This window comes from Hakea prostrata, chromosome 11 (assembly GCF_041222555.1).
Source record: "Hakea prostrata isolate BN-2017 chromosome 11, UWA_Hpros_2, whole genome shotgun sequence".
NCBI lineage: Eukaryota > Viridiplantae > Streptophyta > Magnoliopsida > Proteales > Proteaceae > Hakea > Hakea prostrata.
The window spans coordinates 20503079-20527664 of record NC_142610.1 but is presented as its reverse complement, the minus strand read 5'-3'; the positions used below and the strand labels follow the sequence as shown (position 1 = coordinate 20527664).

The 24586-nt window shown below is 37.2% G+C and overlaps 2 protein-coding genes across 2 annotated transcripts; both read left to right on the top strand.

Annotated features, from left to right (window-relative positions):
* The first annotated feature begins 2106 nt into the window (after window positions 1–2106).
* Window positions 2107–15746, top strand: LOC149000749 (annexin D5-like). The gene is made up of 6 exons (XM_089139798.1): window positions 2107–2341; window positions 10180–10325; window positions 11012–11227; window positions 14566–14781; window positions 14855–14944; window positions 15147–15746. The coding sequence occupies exons 1-6, from the start codon at window positions 2266–2268 to the stop codon at window positions 15348–15350; spliced, it is 948 nt and encodes a 315-aa protein (XP_088995924.1). The 5' UTR covers window positions 2107–2265; the 3' UTR covers window positions 15351–15746.
* A 1845-nt stretch (window positions 15747–17591) lies between these two features.
* On the top strand, window positions 17592–23600 carry LOC149000748 (annexin D5-like). Its single transcript, XM_089140725.1, has 6 exons — window positions 17592–17968; window positions 19505–19650; window positions 20299–20514; window positions 22309–22524; window positions 22598–22687; window positions 22845–23600. The coding sequence occupies exons 1-6, from the start codon at window positions 17893–17895 to the stop codon at window positions 23046–23048; spliced, it is 948 nt and encodes a 315-aa protein (XP_088996851.1). The 5' UTR covers window positions 17592–17892; the 3' UTR covers window positions 23049–23600.
* The last annotated feature ends 986 nt before the right edge of the window (window positions 23601–24586 follow it).

The window sequence follows — 24586 nt, the reverse complement described above, 5'->3', positions numbered from 1 at the left end:
TCAAAACTTTTCGAAATTTGAGACAATTCTAACTTATGCTCTATTTAATATTCAGAATGGAAAAAACAATTATTCACAAGTTATGCCGTACTTTAGTAAATGAATGAAGTACTTTATAGTTAAAAGAAAAAAATGTTTTGTGGAGTCTATGATAAGATTATCTATCTCAAAAAACAAATATCAAATTTGGGTAAAAATTTATTTTTCATGTTGATAATAATAATAATAATAATAATATAAATAAGACATTATAACCGTACGCCTACAAGAGGAGTAAGAAGAGAAGGTAGAGAAAGGGTCAAGAAGAAAATCCATGGAATTGAAGATACTTTTTCGTGTGGAATAATTTTGATCTTTATTCAAACATTAGGATATTTTCCTCATACTCAAATACGTCTTATTTATTATTTTAATACCTATATAATAGAGAAGGAAAATGTTAATACGTCAACGCAGAACTGTTTTAGTGGTTGAAACCAACACTTCTTAGTAATCAAACATTAAGATATTTTCTTCGTACTTGAATATGTCCCCTACATATTAGTTTAATGCAGACAACATTTTCTTTGTTTTTTTTTTTTTTTTTTGGTCATCGAAAAAACTTCATTCATGAACTTAAAAAGAAATACAAACACTTCAAAAGAAAAAGAAAAATATAAAAGATAACTGCATGAAAACCCAAGGTTTGATCCAAACTAAAGAATGTAATTTGATCAAATGTCATACATGCAATAGACAAGGTCATCATGGCTAAGGAATGGGTCGAGCCTAAACCCTTAGAATAATAGTTGTAATAACCACAACAACAATCAAGCACTAGGAATACGATATATGTATCTTCCATCACAAACGTAAAAAAGGGCGACATACTACAAAGGCGGACATAGACATGCCACAAGGGTAGAAATACACGCCACAGAGGAGAGATAACACGCCACAAGGGTGGAAACAATAGCCATGGTGAAAACATGCATATGGCTACCAGTAACACGAGACTCTAGTAGCAAAGCTTCCAGATCCACGGGAGATACTTCAAGCTCCGGCATAAAACCTTGAGACCTGCAAAATGTATTATCAGATTTTGCATCTACATGAATTTTTTTTTTAATTTTCTCAAAAACTTGAACATTCCACCAATTGGGGGAAAAGAGGAAACACAAGGGACGGAGAGAATGGGAAACTGAGCGTTTTTTTTCTTCCAAACGGAAACTTCACTGGAGAGAGGTGGAGAAGACGCACAGATAGGCGGAGAAGAGGGGTGGAGGTGGAGAAGACGCACATTTTCTTTGTCACAGACTCACAAATAATTATTCCATTTTTACATTTATATATATATATATATATATTTATAATTGAGTAGTACTCGGCCATGCTTGATTATGTTGTGTATGTTTTTTTTTTGTACAAAGACACTTTTTATATATAGGGATAGGGATATTACATATGCCGCCGGTAGGAGTTGAACCCAAGATAGTTCTAAGCAGGTTCCTAACCATCCTATTACTCCTCCATTGGCATTATGTTGTATATGTTACTACTGTACCTATTTTTTTTTTTCTTTTTCAAATGTGGATTTTACAATATAATGGTGGTGTGTTTCCTATTGTTAATGGAGATCGGAGATTCTTTTCATCCAAATTGTTCATTATCTTTTTATATTCACATGAGTGTAGGGCCTATATTACTTCCTTACACAAATAGTGTGAGTGTAGGTCCTACTACCTCATGTGAATTTTTGAGCACTATTGATTAAATAAAATTCTTTTTTTTGGTAATTGATTTCATAAAATTCACCAGGTACACATCCGATAGTGGGGACCACAGCCACTAAGAAAGTCAAAGGTTAGCCGCGTACGCGGAGAGAGAATGCTTTGTCACCAGACTCACCACAATAGATTTCTCCGAACAACCATTGATTCAAATCCCCATCCATCCATGGATGTTGTCCCCAAATCAATTGATGGTGAGATCGTCAATGTTGGTTGAAAAGGATATGGATTCAAAATGACCGGGGACCACACGGTCCGGGCTGCGCGTGTAAAAAACGATCAAAATTTTTATGTTTTTTTGGGTAAACCTTGAATATATAAATGTGGATAATTGGGAACGGGGAAGTTCAACTAACATTTGATTTAGGTCAAAATAACAAGAACGAGATTTGCAGTTGGGGATTATATTAACAAGAAGAGAGAACGAGGAGGAGATTGATCGTTGTTTCTGTATTAAAGGTTGTTGCAGTGAGGTTTTCGAAGAATTTAGGAGAAGATGTCGACTCTAACTGTTCCTCCAATGCCTCCTACGCCCCGCGATGACGCCATTAAACTACACTCTGCTTTCAAGGGTGATTTCTTCCGCTCCTATGCTTTGATTATGTTATGTTAACGTTTATGTGCTCTGTTAGGTTGTGAAACAAATTTCCTGCCAAGTTTGTGTCTTTTCTTTATAAATTGGGAATGTTGATTTCTACTTTCTTTACATTTAAGGCTTTCATGTAACTTGGAATCGTAAAAAGTCTTGGAGGGATACTGTGATTCGCTTGTTCCTAATATGTTCGTCGCAAACAAATGATATTTGGATTCAACTTAAGTAGATGTCTTAATATTTGAGTTATAAGCCAAGTCTCAGGCATTCCCTTGGCTTGTCGACCTGCTTAAGCTTATCATTTAGATTTTCTAGCTAAAGGTGCCTGAGTTAATCTGGGAAAGGTTCAGATGAGCCTAATTCATTTGCACCCCTCGTGACAGTTGGATGCTGATGTATTTTTCAACGTAGGCTCAAGATACAGAATTTAGCTTTCCGTGTAATGACTTACCTCATTATCTAGTTCTTGAAAATTATTGTTGCTCCGAACAAAAATATTCAGGTTAGAAGTAAGGAAGACTCTGCGTGCTATAGTTTGTACCTTAATTTGGTACTGAGTAGTTCCTTAAAGCTCATGAACTGGTTGCTCGGAATACATTTGAGACCCTAGCAAATACAAATTATGTTGCTTGGATGTTTTATTATCCGTAAAAACTGGATTAACTAGTGATATGGAACTTGTATGTAGAGCTGATCCCAATAGTTGTCAGCCTTCTGTTCAGACTCGGCCTGAGTTCCAAAATGGGTGTTACCCAGCAACTTAACAGAACTACCTATGAAAACTTTTGAGCTTATAAACTTGTAAATATTTTCACTAGATTGCATTGATGTAGATATGGTATATTACATTCCTGTGTTGTGTGGGATGAACATTTGTGTCCTTCCTGTGTCTGTGTACCAAGGGCCCCTCGATAGGTTCAGTGCTACAAGGCTCAAGCAGCCAGCATGAAGATGCTTATTCAAGCTTTGGGAGAAGACACTTTAAAAAAACAAGATAAAAGTAGGTAGCAGAATTAAGGAACCGGGACCATTTTAGTTTCACGTCTCTCAAGACCTTACATTTGCACCTGTTATTCCTACAGTACTTTTCTCTCAATTGGACTTGTTCTAGCATTAGATTGTAGCTGAATCAAATATCTTTATACGTGAGTTCAAGAGGGCAAAAAAAATGAAACACTAGATCATTTGAGAATGCTGATATGAGGTACTAGATTTTCTATTTGGTTTGGCCAATAAGGTCATGCTTAATATTCTTGCATGAAGGGAAAATAGATATCTGTGATCGCAAAATCAAAAATCCTCATGCCCTAATCGTTTTGGACCGATCATACAAGGGTAAAAACGAATCAAAACAGAGAAGACAATCGCATGATGACGGAGTTCGGCAGAGCCTACTCTCCGGGACTCGAGTGTGAATCCAATCCACTATAGGTTTGGGTGATTACAAACTAAAGAAGAAGAACAGCAAGGAACATATAACCTGTAATACACTGTCTCTGGTTCTCATAAGACCATCGAAGGATCGCCTTGCTCATACGATCAGAAGCCCTATCTTTCCATCATCAACAACCAACTAGAACCATAGGTACAGAAGATCGAAGACGAACGCCATGAACGAAACCTCAAGAAGCTTCAAGAACCCGTAGCAGAGAGCAAACCAAAAATCAGAAAACACGAGTTGCATAACTCGTGCGAACCAAACCCCAGCCCTAATATAATAAGGCTTGAACCATATGAACCAAAAGAAACCGGTTCGGTTCAACACTAATAATACAAGATTACCAGATTACCCCAACATTCTCCCCCTTAATCTGTATCCCCAAAGAACTAACTATAGTGAATTGGATGCGACCGTCATCGTCCACGTATACCTGCACACACAAGACAAAAGAAAAACATAGTACAAAACAAATAAAGAATATGCAAAATACCTAGACACACTAACCATGCAACACTAATGACTCCATGCAGATATACCATGCAACAGACTGCACTAGGTAGAGAAAACACTAAACATAACTCATAACTCATAACTCACTCATACAACAATGAAGAGCAAACATGCACACACCAGGCATATATCCCAAAACTGAGATAAACAGAATAGGAGTTATAAAAATTTGGGCAGCATCTCCCCTAAAACTGCAACAAATGCAAACCTGATAAACAAACAAATAACCACAAGACACACACCACAATCTAAACAAGTAATATACAACTCAAAAAAACTTACAGAACATATGTACTAAAAAACAACATTACCAATTCCCAACAAATCAAGACAATGTAAAAATTTAGAAAGAGGCAATGACTTAGTACCACAGTCTGCAGGATTATGCTCAGTACTTACCTTTTCAACTAAAAGTGAACCATCAGTTATTTTATCCCTGAGAAAGAAGTATTTAATATCTATATGTTTGGTTCTATCATGATAAACAGGATTCTTACATAAGAAGATAGCACTCTGGTTATCAACAAAGACAACAGGTTTAATCTTCAAAATACCAAGTTCACATAACAAACCATTCAACCATATACTTTCTTTAACACATTCAGATGCAGCAACAAGCTCAGCCTCTGTAGTGGACAGAGCAACTATAGGCTGTTGTTGCACCTTCCAACCGATGCAATTACCGAGATAACGAAAGAAATAAGAAGATAATGATTTCCTGTTATCTATATTACTAGCATAATCTGAGTCAGTATATCCTTCAAGAATAAGATCACCAGGTGTGGACTTGAACACTAGACCTTTATGAACAGTACCTTTCAAATACCTTAAAAGCCACTTAAGAGCAAGCCAATGTTCTTTACCAGGGGTTAGACATAAACCTACTCAATACACTAACAAAGATGAGCAATATCGTGGTCTAGTACATATCATAAGATACATAAGAGAACCTAAAAGACTAGAATAAGGGATCTTTGACATTTCATCTTTTTCAAAATTATTCTTAGGACAATGATCATTTGAGAGTTTAAAATGTGAAGCTAAAGGAACATTTACATGTTTACAATCAAGCATGTTAAACTTCTCAAGCACTTTCAATAAATATAACCTCTGACCAATGAACATAGTATCCTCCCCCTTATCCCTATGAATCTCAATCCCTAAAATTTTCTTGGCTGTCCCAAGTTCCTTCATCTCAAATTCAGATTTCAGCTTGTTCTTAACATCTTGAATAAGACTAGAATCAACACAAGCAATCAATATATCATCAACATAAAGTATAAGATATAACACAACAGAATCCGAAATGAGAAAATATAGGCAACTCTGTCATAAACACTTTTCTTAAACCCTACACTCAACACAAATGAATCAAAACGTTTATTCCATTGCCTAGGAGCCTGTTTAAGTCCATAGAGAGATTTCTTCAACAAGCAAGCTTGTGATTCATCTCCAGCTGCCGAGATGCCTAAAGGTAGTTGCATATATATCCTTTCTTCTAAATTGCCATGAAGAAAGGCGGTTTTCACGTCCAATTGCTCTATTGTCATTTTGTTCCGAGCAACAAGGGACAACAACAACCTTATAGTCTTATACTTGGCAACCGGAGAGAAAATTTCATCATAATCCACCCCTTCTCTTTGAACAAAACCTTTTTCAACAAGTCCGGCCTTATATCTTTTGGAATTATCAATTCCATCATCTTTGATTTTAAATATCCACTTACAAGGTAATAACCTTTGATCCTTGGGCTTCGAACTAATTCCCAAACCTGGTTCTTATTTAATGAATCTAATTCATCATTAATGGCTTGAACCCATAAATCTTTATCTTTGGAACCCAAAGCTTCTTCATAGGAACTAGGTTCTTCTAACCCAATATCGAGACATTAAATATCAGTCTCATGTGCAAAGTTGGCTACAAACCTTCTAGGTGGCCTAATCATTCTCCTAACTCTATCCCCGGCCAATTGGTAACTACTCGGATCGGGAACTTCTTCCACCTCACCAAGTAGAAGAATCGGGAGAGGGCAATGGCCCACTCTCACTCTCGAAACTACAACCTCGGACTCTTTATTACCGAGCTAGGTTGAGGGGAAGTCAAGGGTACTTTTGGTATACTAGAATCAAGAGTCCGAGCGGGACTTAAGAAAACATCAGCCTGCCCTAAATCAAATTGAGTGAAGTCTGTCATTCTTTGATCAAGTGGATTCAAGTTGGTATTGTCAATGGAAAGACAAGGGAACACACTCTCCCTAAAGAGAACATCCCTACTAATAAAGGTCTTAACACCAGGCACAGTCCTATCCCATAGCTTGTATCCTTTCACCCCCTCGGGATAACCTAGAAAGATGCTCTTTTTACTCCTGGGGTTCTAATTTTCCAATACTCCGATGAGCAAAGGATTCACACCCAAATACCCCGAGGTAACTAAGACTCGGGAGGTTTACCCCACCACATTTCCTCGGGGGTTTTAAACCCTAAGGTAACGAGGGACTCCTATTGATTAGGTGAACAATGTTGTTATAACAGACTTCACCCCGAAAACCCTTAGGTACCCCTGAACCGATGAGCATACATCTAGTCTTGTTTAAAATTGTCCTATTCATTCTTTCAAAGCAATACCATTTTGCTGAGGGGTGTATTTAACAGATCCTATGCCTTTGAATCCCTTTATCATTACAAAATCCATTAAACATTTCATTAACAAATTCTAATCCATTGTCGAGTCCTTAATGTTTTGACTTTCCTATCACTCAAGTTTTCTACCAAAGCAACCCAATACTTGAACTTTTCAAAAGTTTCATCCTTGGTCTTCAATAAGAAGATCCACACTTTCCTTGAGTAGTCATCAACAAGGGATAAGAAATAAGAATTTCTACCATAAGACAAGACTGAAGCAGGCCCCCACAAATCAGCATGTACATACTCTAATATATCCCCAGATAAGTGAGACCCGGCTCCAAAGCTTAACCGGTGCTTTGCTTACCTAAGACACATGACTCACAAAACTCTAAGTTATCAATGACATCCTTGCCAAACAGGCCTTGTTTACTTAGAGCTTGCATTCCTTTATTGCTTATGTGTCCTAGCCTAGCATGCCACACACTAGTGATATTTGATTCACTTGACAGACAACAAGTATTGGAGATATTATTAAGGAATGTACTACCATCAAAAACATACAAACCAGACTGAGAAATGCCCTTTAAACATACATGAGATCCCTTAGATACAGAAAGACTACCCCCAGAGATACAAGTTACAAACCCAAAGACTTTGTCAAGGCTACTAATTGAAATCAAGTTTCTCTTTAAGTCGGTATGTATCTAACATCATGTAATGTAAAAACAGATTTATTGTGATTTAACAATTCAACAGAACCAATACCAACTACATCACATAAATCATCATTACCCATCATAACTTTGGCATTATTCAACTCAGACAAGTGTGTAAACCAGTGTAAGTGTGGACACATGTGATATGTACAACCTGAATCTAAAATCCATCCTTCTTGCCTACTAACCTCAGAAATGGTAAGCACCTCACTCGATGTCTTCATAGACATTGGCTTGACCATTCTTGGGTCCAGGCATATCGAATGGGTATTCTCCAATTCCTTCATTTTTCTCTTATAAGCAAAACAGTTTTTCTTAAAATGTCCTACTTTCTTGCAAAAGAAGCATCTCTTGAGGTTTGTATCAGACTTGTTGTTCCCATTATTATTCTTATTGTTAGACTCATGGCTTTCAATTACTTTCCCTTTTCCTTTTGGTCTCCCTTGTTTGTAAGAGCCCTTGCCCTTTACAAACAGGTTTTCCCCACTGCCCTTAGTCTTACCAGAAGCCAATAGTTCAGACTCCCTATTCTTTAAGGCATCAATCAATTGTTCTAGGGAAATGTTTTGACATGCATATTTGATTGAGTTCTTCACAACAAGGTAATCATTATGTAATGAATTCAATAGGATAATAGACAAGTCCTGATTTTCCAATTTAGTCTTTTCACCTTGTATTGGCTAAGTCTTGAATAAGCTTCTTAAATATATCTAGGTTCTTGTCAAGGGTAGTTGTAGGGTCCATCTTAAACCCATACAACCTCTCCTTCAAATAAATTTTGTTACCTAGATTCTTCTTCCCGTATATCTGCTCAAGCTTGTTCCGGACTTTTATAGGGGTGTTGTCTTCATCATCAAGACACCTGATGACCCCATCTGTGATGTTCCAGAGCATGCATCCAATTGCATTCTCCATCACTTCAGTCCTCAAGACTGGATCAATACTTTCAAAGAAAGCATCTGGGTCATCAATTGATCTTAGGAGCTTCTGTTGAGCCATTAAGGCTCGAACCTTCCTCTTCCAAATCCCAAAGTCCCCAGTGCCATCGAACTTCTCAATGTCTACCCTGGAACTCCCCATAGGAGTATCCAAACTTAGGTAACTAGGGTCCCTCCCTAGTCCTACAGCTCTACTAGAGCCTGTGGTTATAACACTAACCACACTGGGAGGTGTATCCTCCCCTGGTAGACTTAAACCCTTTCTGGGCTCCACTTTGAACCCGGTCCAAAACACTAATCAGTATATAAGAATCCAATTCACAATACTGATTAATCAATTCTGAAAAAATGAAGATTATTCTAACAAAGTGTTAAATAATCAATATTAATTAATCACAAAAAAGAATAATCTCAGTTTATACAAATTATAAAAAACAGCAGCCTAATAATCAGATGTTAACACCACAGATCAATACATACCAAGTATTAGATCAATACTAACACAGAAAAATTAGACAGCATATAGTATAATGAGAAATTCAAGATTAAATGAGATTAATTAAAGCCAAAATCATATCAGAATCATATACCTATACTCAGATTGTCACCCAACAGGTTATAAACAGCTTAACAGAGCAAACAAACAGTTATATGACAAAATATAGCAGAGATTTTATAGAACCCGAATCAGAGTCATATCACATACCAATCATATGAGATGAGAATCAATTTCATACGTTAATACTTGTGACAGAACTTGAATGGAAATTATACAAACAACATCATCATTCATATAACAAATGTCAGCAGCGAAAGAAATTAAAGAAAATTTGGAATAACCTGAGACAACCTTAACCGTATAGACAATCTTCACAATTTAGGATTTAATTGTTTTCACAAAACCTAAACGAAGCAGGGACCATGACTGAGATGGCTCTGATACCAATCTGTGATCGCAAAATCAAAATTCCTCATGCCCTAATCGTTTTGGACCGATCATACAAGGGTAAAAACGAATCAAAACAGAGAAGACAATCGCATGATGACGGAGTTCGGCAGAGCCTACTCTCCGGGACTCGAGTGTGAATCCAATCCACTATAGGTTTGGGTGATTACAAACTAAAGAAGAAGAACAGCAAGGAACATATAACCTGTAATACACTGTCTCTGGTTCTCATAAGACCATCGAAGGATCGCCTTGCTCATACGATCAGAAGCCCTATCTTTCCATCATCAACAACCAACTAGAACCATAGGTACAGAAGATCGAAGACGAACGCCATGAACGAAACCTCAAGAAGCTTCAAGAACCCGTAGCAGAGAGCAAACCAAAAATCAGAAAAACGAGTTGCATAACTCGTGCGAACCAAACCCCAGCCCTAATATAATAAGGCTTGAACCATATGAACCAAAAGAAACCGGTTCGGTTCAACACTAATAATACAAGATTACCAGATTACCCCAACAATATCTTTTGCATTTATAGACTCAAAAGTATCTGCAGGTTTCTCCTTGAGTAATGAAAAATATTAAGGATTTATTTTGTTCCAACGAATTATTTATGACCTGTCTGCTTTTTGGTATTTCAGGCTTTGGCTGTGATACTGCAGCAATTATCAGTATTCTCTCCCACCGTGATGCAATGATGCGATCTTACATTGAACATGAATACAGAACCATGTACTGTGAGGAGTTAATGAAACGGTTATCTTCAGAGCTTGGTGGGGATGTGAAGGTATATATAGATGTCAGCTTTGCCAGTTCTTTTGTGGGGATGAACTAAAAATGCATATGGTCTTCTGTTGATTACAAATAGGAAAAAGTTTTAGAACAGAGTAATGATTACCTTGTGAGGTTATGTAGCTTCGGATTCAAGTATCTGTCAAATAGTCAAATCCTTCAAACAATTTAATCAAAGGATACAGGGAAAGGGATATTGTAGGCCCATAAACAGCGTATGAAACACTAATAAATCATACAGAATCATTATATACAATGTCTCAGTGATAGACAATTGATATTCTATATGCATTTATTATGTATATTTAAAAAGATGTAAATGCAGCAACTGTGAACTTGCAATTTGACATCCAGGACTCTTAATGTGATTGTGTGCTGAAAATCTAAATAATGCCATTCCGTAGTTTATGGTAGGTGGTGTGTGTCACAATCGTCAAAACAATGGGCATGTAATGTGTCCAAAAGAGATTCAGTGAAAAGAAGGTTATGCATTTTGAGAGATTCGTTATGTATTTCACACCAGTACCCACAGGTGGTGTTATCTCCATAATGGGTGTTTCTTTTATGAAATGATGAATGGTCCATGTCTTGGACTTCATAATCTCACAAAACAAGAATCTAAAATATTTGATTTTGAATTTTGGGTTTATGTTCACTTGGTTGATCTTTTGCCCATCTCAGAAAGCAGTCTCGCTTTGGATGCATCAACCTGCAGCACGTGACGCAGTTGTACTGAGGCAGTCACTTACGGGCACCATTGATGTAGATGCTGTAACTGAAATAATATGCTCTCGTACGCCTACTATGATACAACAGTTTAAACAGGCTTACCATGCAATGTTCGGGGGGTACCTTGAGCACGATATTGAATATCACCTCACAGGTGATCACAAAAAGGTCATTTTCTCTCTCCCTCTCAACAGAAAAACACCCATACATATGTTTTCTAGTTCATAATGTGTAGATACTTCATTGGTGATCTGCCACTTTCATGCATAGTAGATCAAAGAATTAATAACATCTGGCATTACCAAGTATCCTGCATGATCATTTTTTCAGTGACTTGATTCTTTCACATGCTATCCCTTTCTTATTGGTTATTTTTTAATCCATTTTGGAGTTGTTAAAGAAGTGAAGTATCTCAAGTAGTTAAAATTGATGCACTGTTTTTTTTCCTTCTTTTTGATGAATTAAAACTATAGTAAAGAGCCCCAAGGGGAGGAAAAAAAGGAATTTACAAATGGGGGGAGGGGGAACCACTCTTCAAGAAGGAGACTAGAGATGGACTGTTCCTTGGGGTATCTAAATCTGGTGAGTGGGGAACTGACTGAAGCCTAGCAGAGACGTCAAAGTAGATGCCTTTCCAAATCAACTATAGGGATCTGATTTGGAAGTCCATCTCCCAAGGTTATGCTTCCACCACAAGTGATGGACAATGGCACCGAAGACCAGCTTACCAACATGGTCACAAATAGAATTACCTACAAAGAATCTCAAGATTCATGACCAATCTCAAGCAAAGCCAAATGAGCGTTTAGAGAGGGGCTAAATGGAAGAGAGGGTTTTCTCCTAAAGGGAGCAGCAAAGCGACAAGTGAAGAACAAGTGTCGAGGTCCTCTAAACCGTTCCAGCAAAGGATGTAGTTAGGATTAGTAGAGATATGGTGGCTAATTAGGAAGGCCTACGTGGGTAGGCCATGGTTGAGAGCTCTCCAAAGGGTGAGGGAGTGGCGGAGGATGTGGCATTTGAACCAGAACAAGGGGGGCCAGGAGACAGAAGGGGAGGGGGTGCATGTGAGATTCTAGGCTGAAGCAATGGTAAAAGTTTTGGAGGGGGAGGGGACCCAATGGTTAAGTCATGGTGATTTTTTTGGGGGGGGGGGGGAGGCCTGTGCATACTTGTGTGGGACTCGGATGGGGTGAGGAAGACCAAGTGCCTAGTGAGTGGATTTGGGATTCTGGTGTTGTACATTGATTGGGGACCATGGAGGGTTTACAAAATGCCTATTAGATGCCATGGGTCTGGCTAGAAGGAAATTGAAGAGCCGGAGGAGATCATAGAGGAAATAGCGAAGAGAGCAAGTGGTCTCAGGAGGAGAAGCTTCCTTCATACCCAAGAAGGGTCAGGGGGGAGAGCATTGGAACAGATGGATTCCAACTTGAGAAGGTAAGAAACCACTGAACCCAAATGGACTGTGTCTAGAGGCAATCTTCTAGATGAGTTTCATGAGGCTAGCAGTGTTAACATCTCATATACACCGGATCCCTAAACCACATTCGGATTTAGGACTGCAGATGTTCAGCCAACTGATAGGGTGAAGCGGGAGGCCTCTTGGCCTTTTTAGAGGAAGTCACAGTCCATGGCACGGATGGTGGTCTTGGGAATAAGAAGATATTGCTCTAGTATAGGTAAGAGGCTTGGAGGATTGAGTGGAGGAGCACAACTCTACCGGCAATTAAGGAAAAAAGAAGCTTTCCTTTCCACAGTTGGAGCTTTTTGTGGATGTGGTCTAGTATCGGGGCACAATGGTGCTTGGTGAGCCTACTGTGGATAAGGGGGAGGTCAAGATAGGCCATAGGAAAGGACCCAAGGGAGAACCTCATGAGTTGCTGCAGGGAGCCGCGAATTTAGTCCGAGACACCGGATAGAAGGAGAGTAGATTTGTTATGGTTAACTCAAAGACCAAAAAGGGACTCAAAGAGGGAGAGACTATCAAGGATAGAGAAGATGGAGGAGTGGGAGGCTTTGGAGAAGATCATCAGGTCATCCACAAAAGCAAGATGACTAGATGAGTGAGGTTGAGGGCCTTGCATTTGGGAATGCGAGGACTGGGATGCATTATTAAGGCATCACCTAGAAGAAAATGTGTTCTTTGGGAAGCAAAGTGTACTCGTGCTTTATTTTGTTTGTTTGTTTGTGTGTGTGTACATGTTATTCAGTAATGTTTCTGATTGTTTAATAGGTGCATGAACACAGTTATGATACATGGGATCATGCTAATATAAAGAGAAGATCACAGGGGAAAAAATGAGGAAAGGGAAGACGTGTGGAAAATAGAAATAAGTTGAGCTGGATGACGAGATACCCTTTGTTGTGTGCTGCCAAGATCTTCTTTATCTTTTCTACTGTTCTTCTTCTTCTTTCTACCTTTCTTTTTCTAAAGAAAATGTTTAATTTCTGTTTTTTTTCTTGCAATTCTGATTTCTACTTTTTTTTTTGGTGGTTTGGTTTGGTTTTCCACTGTCCTTTTTGGTTCTTCTACTGCCTTCATATTCTCATTTTCAATTTCTCCTATTCTTTTTCGTCTTCATCTTCAATTGTGAATACTTGCCCCTCCCTTTTTCCCTTCTTTGTTCCGACTTCTTTTTTCCCTTTTTTCCTTTTTCTCCTATCACGTGGAAAAAGTGAACCTGCTACTGCAGGCATCCAGATTTGTCTCCACTGTGTGGCAATGAGCTTCATTGAACTAGGTTGGAGATCGGTTGCATAGATTAATTGCCTAAGCTGCATTTGAGAAACAGTGATAGTCTGATGAAATACTTTTGGTGGCTGACAGAGGCAGAGATGAATGCTAGGTTAGGATTATGCAGGGATGCGTTAGACTTGGAGGCTTTTAAAACAAGACTAATTAACAAAGATTATGTGGTATGTAACTTAGGAACAGATGGGAATGGTGTAATTAGGATTGATACTTGGTAGATATCCTGGGGCCTGGAGTTCTATTTTTCTATATTCAGGTTCTATTGTAGAAGGGAAATTGTGGAAGATGTTGCTTATATTATTAAATTAGGATGGATGAAATAGGCAAGTGCTTCTGGAGTCCTATACGATTGCTACATTCCATTGTAACTCAGGGAAACTTTTAATAGGACCAACATAAGAACACCAGCAATGTTGATAAGTGTTGCAGGTCCTCCTCCTCTCTCCTTTCCCTCCTCTCAACCCTGCTCATCACTTTCCCCTCCTGACTGTCTCTCAACTCCCCATCTGTTTTTTGTTTCCTCTCTTTCAATCTTCTTCACCTTGACCGTTACCCTTGATCTCAAAGAACTTATTTCACGTGTTTGTGTGATTATAAAATACTTTGAAGCTGTTATCAATTGTAAGGCGTGAAAATTGCACTGTTGCTGCATTTGTTAGTTTGGATAGTTTTCCTTCTGGTTTACGGTTAGAAAGAGTAATTTATTTGGTGATCCTAATATTTCTGCACATTGATATAAGTTTCTGTTCTGCAGTTGTTGCTTGCATATGTAACTAAGCCACGTTATGAAGGTCCAGAGGTTGATCGAAACATTACAGAGAATGATGCCAAGATTTTATATAAAGCTGGAGAGAAGAAATTAGGAACTGATGAGAAAGCATTTGTCCAACTGTTCAGTGAACGAAGCAGCACACAGTTGGCTGCTATTAATTCTGCTTACAATAGTATGTATGGGCATCCACTTAAAAAGGTATACAACATTAATGGTACAAAATTTGAAATACTTTCTGTTTAGTATTATTGACAGGTTTAACTTCTTACAGGCAATAAAAAAGGAAACATCAGGAAATTTTAGGTATGCACTTATGACAATCCTACAATGTGCTGAGAATCCTGCAAAGTATTTTGCAAAGGTAACATCCTACAATTTTTCACTTCGTATGGGCTTGGATATCTGATTTTCACCTCTTTACAGGCAATTTTTCACTTCTTCTTCTTCTTCTAACAGATATCAAGGGAGTTTTATTTTCATGGATTTCATAGAATTTTGTTTGCTAGTCTTCTCTTTATGCTTCCAGAAATGCAAATTTACGAAGGTTTCGATCACCTTTGCAGGTGTTGCATAGAGCAATGAAAGGTGTGGGAACTAATGAAAGGGCACTAACAAGGGTAGTTGTCACAAGAACTGAGATTGATATGCAGTATATAAAGAACGAGTACAAGAAGAAATACAAGAAAACATTGGCTGACGCAATTCACTCGGAGATTTCGGGTCATTATAGGGCCTTTATTCTTTCTCTTTTGGGTCCTAATGCTTAGTCAAAGATGGTAGAAGTGTTAAAGATTATTCTCTCCTGGGAATTTGTGTACTTATTTGTAGAGTTGGAGTGTTGTGCATCAGTCTTTGGTCATACTGAATTGCCATTCCTTCTTGCTTTGTAATTACTTTTACTTGGTTTGGTTTGCTCTGCAACTTTGTAATCTATCTTGTGTATAGTGTTGGTAATCATCTCGTGTATGGGGATGAAATAAACAACAATACAATGTTGTAAATTATGTCAGTAGTAATCTATATGATGATTTGCTATTTGAATTCTGATAAAACTCTGAAGGATGCAGCAGGGTAATAGATTTATCTCTTCGAGTGAAGCTGTATGTTGTATGCCATGGTTTCAGGATTGCTGTAATGTTGATGCCATGCAGGGTCATGCGTTAATATATAGACCCGTTTCTACAAAAAAAAAACTGAAGCTGTATGCCAAGTATGTAGGTTATGGTTATTAAGGCATTAATCATCAACCTGTTTCTTTACCAAAAAAAAAAAAAAACTTTAACCTGTTCTTCTTGCATGATGGACGCGTTATTTGTTCGCACCTGAGAGGCTCCAAGGGGTAACATGTATCATCCATTAGATTTAATGGTTAAAGGACAGTATTTTGAGAATTACGTAACTTAGGTTAAAGATTTTCTAAATTTAGAAGTTGAACCCCTCAATTTATCTAGACTTGCAGGTCCCCTATTTCATGATTTGGGGAAAAATCTAATTGTAGCCCTAAATGTTGTTGTAGGAATTGAGAAATATATCATAGTTTGTTTGACTTAATTTCACTTAGTATTTTTTAATGTCATTATTGTAATAATCTAACAACAATTTTAAAGTGGCCATACATGGGGTGGGCTGTTTTGATTTTTTATATTCGTTGCGATTCTTTGAATGGTGTGCAGACCATTCAGAGTGAAGTTGTTGCTCCTTGAATCGTTATGAAACTGATAGAAGATATTCAGGTGCTTTTAGAAGGGATCTAGCACTGATAGGTGATCCACAATGTCTGCAAGACCAACCGATGTGCAGATTAGTTGGCGTGGATGATGCCGTTGATCAGTGAGCTTAACTTTGATGTTGAGGTGCTCTCTAGTCCGTTGCAATTGTTTGTTAGGGAGGAGCGGTTTGATCGTCTTACTAATATTGCAAGAACAAGAATAGGATTAGTAATTGTTGAGAACAAATCTTTTGTATTTTCACATGTGGTCATTTCTCAAAAGTAAATCAGCCTCAGCAAATGGGATAAAATTTTAGAAGTGTAGAAAGGTTGGTAAAATAAAAAACTTATATTTGCCTGGACCCCATTGGCTAAATGGACATTTGAACAAAAAAGTTAATAAAAAATTAATATTGGGTAATTTGTAATTTTTAAAATGAGCCAGTGTGGCAGCATGTAAGGGTGTAAATGGACAATTGAAATTGGCTCTCGAATTCGCATTAGCATTTGTCTAGCGTATTTGAATCCATCCAATTACTAATAGGATGTGGATATGGTAGGTATATCCCTTTCTTACCCGATTATTATCTGTTTGATAAAATTACTCGATTAAGTTACTTATTTGGATTTATTTTTCTTAATTTTATAATTTTTTATTTAAGATATGTAACTATTTTTATAGACTTTCTATTAAAATAACTATCAAAGTTGCTACATTCTTAAATTTCAAACCTAGCCTCACAAATAAAATGGAAAAAATGTCAACAGGTAATCGAAAACCTATATTCAATTTATATACATGGCCATTTAGAAGAATCTACTTAAGAAAATAATTATCCAATTATCATCCGAATCTAATTAAATTTGTCATGATTATATATTATTCAAATCTGTCTGAATATATTAGGATGCAGATATTGTATTACCATTTACCATTATCTGATTTCCGATCAGTTTACACCCCTAGTTGTATGTAATTTTTTACAACTTTTAAATGAAAAATCAAGAATTTAGACTACTGTAAATAGCATGCAATTCTTGCTGCTTAAGTGGACACTTCAGAGTTTATTTTGGCCAGAACACACCTTAAAAGTTTTGACCCAGCTTAAATGACAACAATGAAAAAGAGAGTCAATGTTTAACCTTATTTTTTGGGTCAAACAGAAATTCATTGAAAGAGCTCCAGGCGAAAACTAGAGGAAATAAGTCAATAACTGAAGAATTTACAAGACATAAAGGAGAAGACTCCCTCCAGACTCGACTAAGTTGAAGAATTCTAGTTCCTTTGAAAAGGAAATTAGCTTGATAGTTATTACATCTATTTATAAAATAAAAGGAAGAAAACTAAAACAGCTTGAAAGCCTCTTAATGTCTTGAACTAAACCAAAATTAATGCAGTGATAGATTGAATTTGACCATTTAACTCCTTGATGGGTGGAACTTGGAAGACAATTAGAGTGGCGTACACAACATTCCTAAGATTTTTTGCCCAAAACTGACCCGTTAAAGATTGTTGCACTAAGCGATAACGAGGAGGAGATTCATCGTTGTTTGTGTGTAAAAGATTGTTGCAGTAAGGTTTCCGAAGAAATTAGGAGGAGATGTCGACTCTAACGGTTCCTCCGACGCTTCCTTCTCCCCGCGATGACGCCATTAAACTTTATGCTGCTTTCAAGGGTGACTTCTTTCGCTCCTCTGCTTCGATTTTGCTTTCTTTTAACACAGCTTTTGAAACAAATTTGCTGCCTTAGTGTTTTTTCTTTAAAAGTTTGGAATGTTGATTTCTACTTTACTGATTTCTCTTTTGTGCTAGTAGTATATTTTGTTGAGTGAATTTTTGGGTTGTATCACTTAACTCCTGTTAAAAAGACTCGATTTTGAATACCTGTAACTGTAATCATAATTATGTGAAGTACTAAACACAATTCACTGTAAATGCAGTGAGAAATAGGGTACATAATTCTCTCGATGTTTCATCTTCTTAGCGAAATTTTGAAGCCTGGGTTCTTTATTTAAGGCTTTCATGTCACTTAGAATCATTAGAAGTCTTGGAGGGATTCTCTGATTTGCTTGTTCCTAAAAATCTCCTAGACGTCACAAACAAATGATATTTGTATTCAACTATAGATGTCTTGAATTTTGACTTATGAGCCAAGTCTCAGGCTTTTCCCTGGCTTGTCGACCAAACTTGAGCTTGTGGGTTAGATTTCTTGCTGAAGGTGCCTGAGTTGATTTGGGAAAGGTTCAGATGAGCCTACTTCATTTACGCTCCTCTTGACATTAGGATGCTGATGTGTTTTCTAACACAGCCACAAATACAGAAATTGGCTCACCTGATAATCTAGTTTTTGAATTTTATTTATTTATTATTATTTTTTAAACTCATGGACTGGTTGCTTGGGATGCATTTAAGAGCCTACCAAATGCAATTTATGTTGCTTTGATTTGATATTTTAATATCCATGAAAACTGGAATTAACAAGTGATATGGAACTTGCATATAAACTTGATTTCAATAGTTGTCAGCCCTCTGTTCAGATTCGGCCTGATTTTCAAAAATGGGTGTTATCCAGCAACTTGACAGGGCTATCTATCAAAAACTTTTGAGCTTATAAACTTGTAAATATTTTTACTAGATCACATATGGTACAATACAGTCCTTTGCTGTGTGTGATGAACAATTGTGTCCTTTTTCCTGTGGTCTGTGTACCAAGGGCCCTTGATAGCTTGGTGCTACAAGGCTTGGGCTGCCAGCATGAAGATGCTCATTCAAGCTTTGACAGAAGCCCCTTGAAGAAAATAGGATTAAAAAAACTAGCAGAATTAAGGAACTCAGGACCGTTTCAGTTTCACCTTGCACAAGACTTTATAAAAGTGGGTTTTGCACCTCTTATCCCTACAGTACTTATCTCGTAGTTGGACTTGCTCTAGGATAAGATAGTGGCTGGATCAAATATATTTATATGCGACTTGAAGAGGAAACAAATGCAACACTAGGTCATTTGAGAATGCCGATATGACATGCCAAATTTTCTATTTGGTGTGACCAATAAGCTCATGCTTACTGCTTTCTTGCATTAAAGGGAAATGAATATCTTTTGCATTTACAGACAGTGAAAAGATCTGCAGGTTTCTCCTTGAGTAATGAAAACATTGAGGATTTAATATTGTTCCAAAAAATTATTATGAGCTTTCTGCTGTTTGATATTTCAGGCTTTGGCTGTGATACTGCAGCAGTTATCAGTATTCTCTCCCATCGTGATGCATTGATGCGATCTTACATCGAACATGAATATAGAACCATGTATTCCGAGGAGTTGATGAAACGATTATCTTCAGAGCTTAGTGGGGATGTGAAGGTACACATAGATGTCAGCGTTGCTAATTTTTTGTGGAGATGAACTAATAATGTGTACTGTCTTCTGTTGATTACAAATAGGAGATAGTTTCAGAACAGAATAATGATTACCTTGCAAGGTTATGTAGCTTTGGATTCAAGTATCTGTCAAAGAGTCAAATCATTCAAACAATTTAATCAAAGGATACAGGGAAAAAGATATCATAGGCCCATAAACATGGTATGAAACATTCATAAACCACACAGAATCATTATATATAATGTTTCAGTGGCAGAGAATTGATATTCTTTATGCATTTGCTATTTATATTAAAAAATGAGAAAGTTTAGCTGCAAAGGCAGCAACTCTGGACTCGCAATTTGACATCCAGGACTCTTAATGTGACTGTTTGCTGAAAATCTAAATAATGCCATTCCGTAGTTTATTTTAGGTGGTGCATATCGCAATTATTAAAATGATGGACATGTAATGCATCCAGAAAAGATTCAGTGAAAACAATATTATGCATTTGGAGGGTTCTGTTGTGTATTTTACACCCATACTCAGGGGGTGTTGTCTCCACGATGGGTGTTTCTTTTATGAAATGGATGATGATCCATGTATTGGACTTTGTTACTCTTCATTTAGTTGATCTTTTGCCTATCTCAGAAAGCAGTTTCGCTTTGGATGCATCAACCGGCAGCGCGTGATGCAGTTGTACTGAGTCAAGCATTTACGGGCACCGTTGATCTAGATGCTGTGACTGAAATAATATGTTCTCGTACTCCTTCTATGATACAACAATTTAAACAGGCTTACTATACAATGTTCGGTCGTTACCTTGAGCAAGATATTGAATATGTCTCTGTAGCTGATCACAAAAAGGTCATTCTCTCTCTTTTTCTCTCCCCCCCCCCCCCCATTCTCCAACAAAAGAACGACCATAAATATGTCTTTTAGTTCAATTATTGTGGATGCTTTGTTGATGATTAGCCTGTTTCATGAATAATTGATCAAAGAATTATTACATCTGGCGTTACCAAGTATGCCACATGATTATTGGTGACTTGATTCTTTCACATGTTCTGTTCCTTTCTTTTTGGTCATTTTCAATAAATTCTGGGGTTGTTAAAGAAGTGAAGTGTCTCAAGTAGGTAATCACCCAGAAGAAAACATGTTTTTTGGCAAGCAAAGCATACTCATACCTTATTTTGTTCGTTTGTGTGAATGGAAAATAGAGGTTCTGAAAGGAGCGGAGGTGGAAGGTCAGGTACCCTTTGTTGTGTGCTGCTAAGATCTTCTTTATCTTCTTTGCCACTTTTCTTCGTCTTTTTTATTTTTTGTTCTAAAAAAGATGTTTAGTTTTTCTTTTTTCTTGCCTTTTTAATTTCTAGTCCTTTTTTCTTTTCGGTTTGGTTTTCTACTGTCTTCTTTCTTTTTGGTTCTTATACTGCTTTTATATTCTATTTTTCAATTTCTCCTTTTTTTCTTTCTTTTCATTTTCAGTTCTGATTACTGTCATCCCCTCCCTTTTTTCCTTCTTTCTTCTGATTTCTGTACTTCCCATGTTTCTCCTTCCTTCTACCATGCAGAGAAAAGTGGGACTTCCTACTGTAGGCATTCGGATATGTCTCCAGTGTGTAGCAATGCGCTCCATTGATAGAGAGCTAGGTTGGAGATAAGCTGTACAGATTAATTGGCTAAGCTGCACTAGAAAAACAGTGATTTTTTTTTTTTGGGGGGGGGGGGGGGCAACAAACATATCATTCACAACCAAGTGATCGAGGTATTTCATAGAAACCTGGCAACCACCTATGGTCATCATAGAGCCTCAGAAACTATGCATTAATATGCATGGCAGTGTTGTGATTACAGTTGGGAAACTTCAAGGATCAGCTTGAAGCTCAGACATGTTTTGCTTTAATAATCAATGATGGATTAGCTAACTAGAAATGTTTAAGCTGGAATGCACAGTTGGCAGTGCATGCTTTCTTGTGATAATATACTTTTGGTAGTTGACAGAGGCAGAGATGAATGGCAGGTTAGAAATATGGAGGGATGCTTTATACTTGGAGGCTTTTAAAACAAGACGAGTTAACATAGATGTGGATTGTAACTTTAGTAAGAGCAGAAGGAAATGGTTTAGTTAGGATTGATAGTTTGCAGATATCCTGGGGCTTGGAGTTATCTTTTTTTTCTTCCTATATTCAGGTTCTATTGTAGATGAAGGGAAAATTGTGAAAGGTGTTGCCTAACTAGGATAGATGAAACGGGCAAGTGCTTTTGGAGTTCTATAAGATTGTTACATTCCTTTATAACTTGGGGAAAACTTTACAGGACCACCATAAGAAGACCTGCAATGTTGATAAGCGTCATAGGTTGCTCCCCCCTCTCCTTTCCCTCATTTCACCCCTACTCATCACCTTCCCCTTCTGATTGTCTCTCTCATTTAATCTTCTCCACCTTCACCACTACCCTTGATCTCAAAAAACTTAGTTCACGTGTGATTATGATGTACTTTAAAGCTGTTAACATTTTTAAGGCATTAAAGTCACCCTGTTGCTGCATTTGTTAGTTTGGATAGTTTTTCCTTGAAGAATCTGAACTATGGTCAGAAAGAGTAATTTTTTGGTGATTTCCTGAAATTTCTACACATTGATATAAGTTTCTGTTTTGCAGTTGTTGCTTGCATATCTAACTAAGCCACGCTATGAAGGTCCAGAGGTTGATCGAAACATTACAGAGAATGATGCTAAGCTTTTATATAAAGCTGGAGAGAAGAAATTAGGAACTGATGAGAACACATTCATCCAAATGTTCAGTGAACGGAGCAGTGCACAGTTGGCTGCGATTAATTCTGCTTACAATAGTATGTATGGGCATCCACTGAAAAAGGTATACAGCACCAATGGTACAAAATTTGAAATACTTTCTGTTTTGTATTATTGACAGCTTTAACTTCTTACAGGCAATAAAAAAGGAAACATCAGGAAATTTTAAGAATGCACTTTTGACAATCCTACAATGTGCTGATTATCCTGCAAAGTACTTTGCAAAGGTAACATCCTACATTTTTACTTTGTCTGGGCGTGGATATATAATTTTGCAGATATCAAGGATGTTTTATTTCATGCCTTTCATAGAATTTTATTTGCTAACCTTTATGCTTCCAGAAATGCAAATTGCAAAGGTTTTGATCACCCTGAGTTTTGCAGGTGCTACATAAAGCAATGAAAGGTATGGGAACTGATGAAAGGATACTAACAAGGGTAGTTGTCACAAGAACTGAGATTGATATGCAGTATATAAAGAACGAGTACAAGAAGAAATACAAGAAAACATTGGCTGATGTAATTCACTCGGAGATTTCGGGTCATTATAGAGCCTTTGTTCTTTCTCTTTTGGGTCCTAATGCTTAGTCAAGCATGGTAGTGTTAAAGATTATAGAGTATCCTAGGAATTTGCATACTTATTTGTATGGATTGAGTTGGGAGTTGTTTGCATCAGTGTTTGGTCATATTGAATCTTATTTACTTCTACTTTGGTTTGGTCTACAACTTTGTAATCATCTTGAGTAGTGTTCGTAATTATCTCGTGTTTATGGGGATGTTAACAAGAAGACATCGATTATACCTAAATAAAGGTATCATCAGCAAGGGGATAAGAGCACAAGCGATAATTTATGGGACTTGAGAAGGCATTAGGGTCATAGGGCAATGGCAAATTGACACCGCAAGAAATTTGGTGCAATGATGAGGAGCTGATAGATTTATACCAAGATGAAGAATATTAATTGGCCCTTAAACATCATACCCTTGTTGTTTAATTTTATAAAATGTATTAAGACTCCACTGATTATGTTTAAATCCCCAATCTTCCTGAAAACACTTTTCTTGATAGCTAATTTAGCAGATATGAACTGCCACATGAATGTATGCTGTAACTGTCTTGCAAGTTGTTTTTACTTAAATTTTTTTTTTTTTAGTATTAATCTGTATGATGATTTGCTATTTGAATTCTGATAAATCTCTAGTGATGCAGCAGGGTGCTTCTCTTCTTTGACTTCTAAATCCATCAAGGTTAATCATATGTCGAAGCTGGAGAGACTAGAAATCGCGTTTCTCCCCTCTCTGAATCTTTATTCGTTTTCTTAGAAGTATTAGTATTTAGTAATGAGTTTAGATATGATTTGGGGTTGGGTTGGAACTTGGGAGAGATGGAAGGCAGCACCATACAGTGAATTTGATTATTATTAGGAGTGGGTTTTGTAAATCTCAGAATTTTTTTCACCTAAATTACCTAATTGAAATTTCTAGGTGATCCAGTAATAAAGTGGTCAGTTTTGGTTTTTCAGGTTCTAACAGTGTTCACTGTTCACAGGCTCACAACACAGAAAACCGTCTAAATTCATTTATAGTTTGAAGAGACAATGTGTCCCTTTCTTTCATCAGCTTTTTTTTCATCGTGAAAGGAGCTCCTTTTTGGTAAAGCAAACAAAACTAATGAATGAAATAGTCTAACAGAGTATATAAAAACATTGCTTAGTACCAAATGAAATTCATTTAAAGCACTATGATGAGAAAAATGCATATGTTTAGTATTTCTTTTAATCTCATTATGATAATAATCTATCAACAATCTTTCACCTTTTTTCAGTGGTGTTGACAAATGAGCCCAGTGATCATCAGCCACAACCTTACCTGCCCCAGTAGCTAATGTCAATTTGGAAGCGCTTACAAGCTGTTCACTGTAATTACTCACAGGAGTCAAGTCAAATGGACCGTCCCTTTTGTCCTAAGTGGCATCATGTGGGTCTCCTGGTCTGTTCTCTGCTCCGCTGTTGAAAGGTACAATTTCTTCCTCATCTTCCCAAAGATGTGGTTATGGGTAAAGATGCATGAACTGTTAAAATCAATATCAATAAGAAACACCACAGGTTTTCCAGCAATGAATCTCT

Coding starts and splice junctions, on each gene's coding strand:
- LOC149000749 (XM_089139798.1), top strand. CDS start 2,266: ATGTCGACTCTAACTGTTCCTCCAATGCCTCCTACGCCCCGCGATGAC. Junction 11,228..14,565: donor TCACAGGTGATCACAAAAAG/GTCATTTTCTCT, acceptor TCTGTTCTGCAG/TTGTTGCTTGCATATGTAAC. Junction 14,782..14,854: donor ATGGGCATCCACTTAAAAAG/GTATACAACATT, acceptor AACTTCTTACAG/GCAATAAAAAAGGAAACATC.
- LOC149000748 (XM_089140725.1), top strand. CDS start 17,893: ATGTCGACTCTAACGGTTCCTCCGACGCTTCCTTCTCCCCGCGATGAC. Junction 17,969..19,504: donor ACTTTATGCTGCTTTCAAGG/GTGACTTCTTTC, acceptor TTGATATTTCAG/GCTTTGGCTGTGATACTGCA. Junction 20,515..22,308: donor CTGTAGCTGATCACAAAAAG/GTCATTCTCTCT, acceptor TCTGTTTTGCAG/TTGTTGCTTGCATATCTAAC.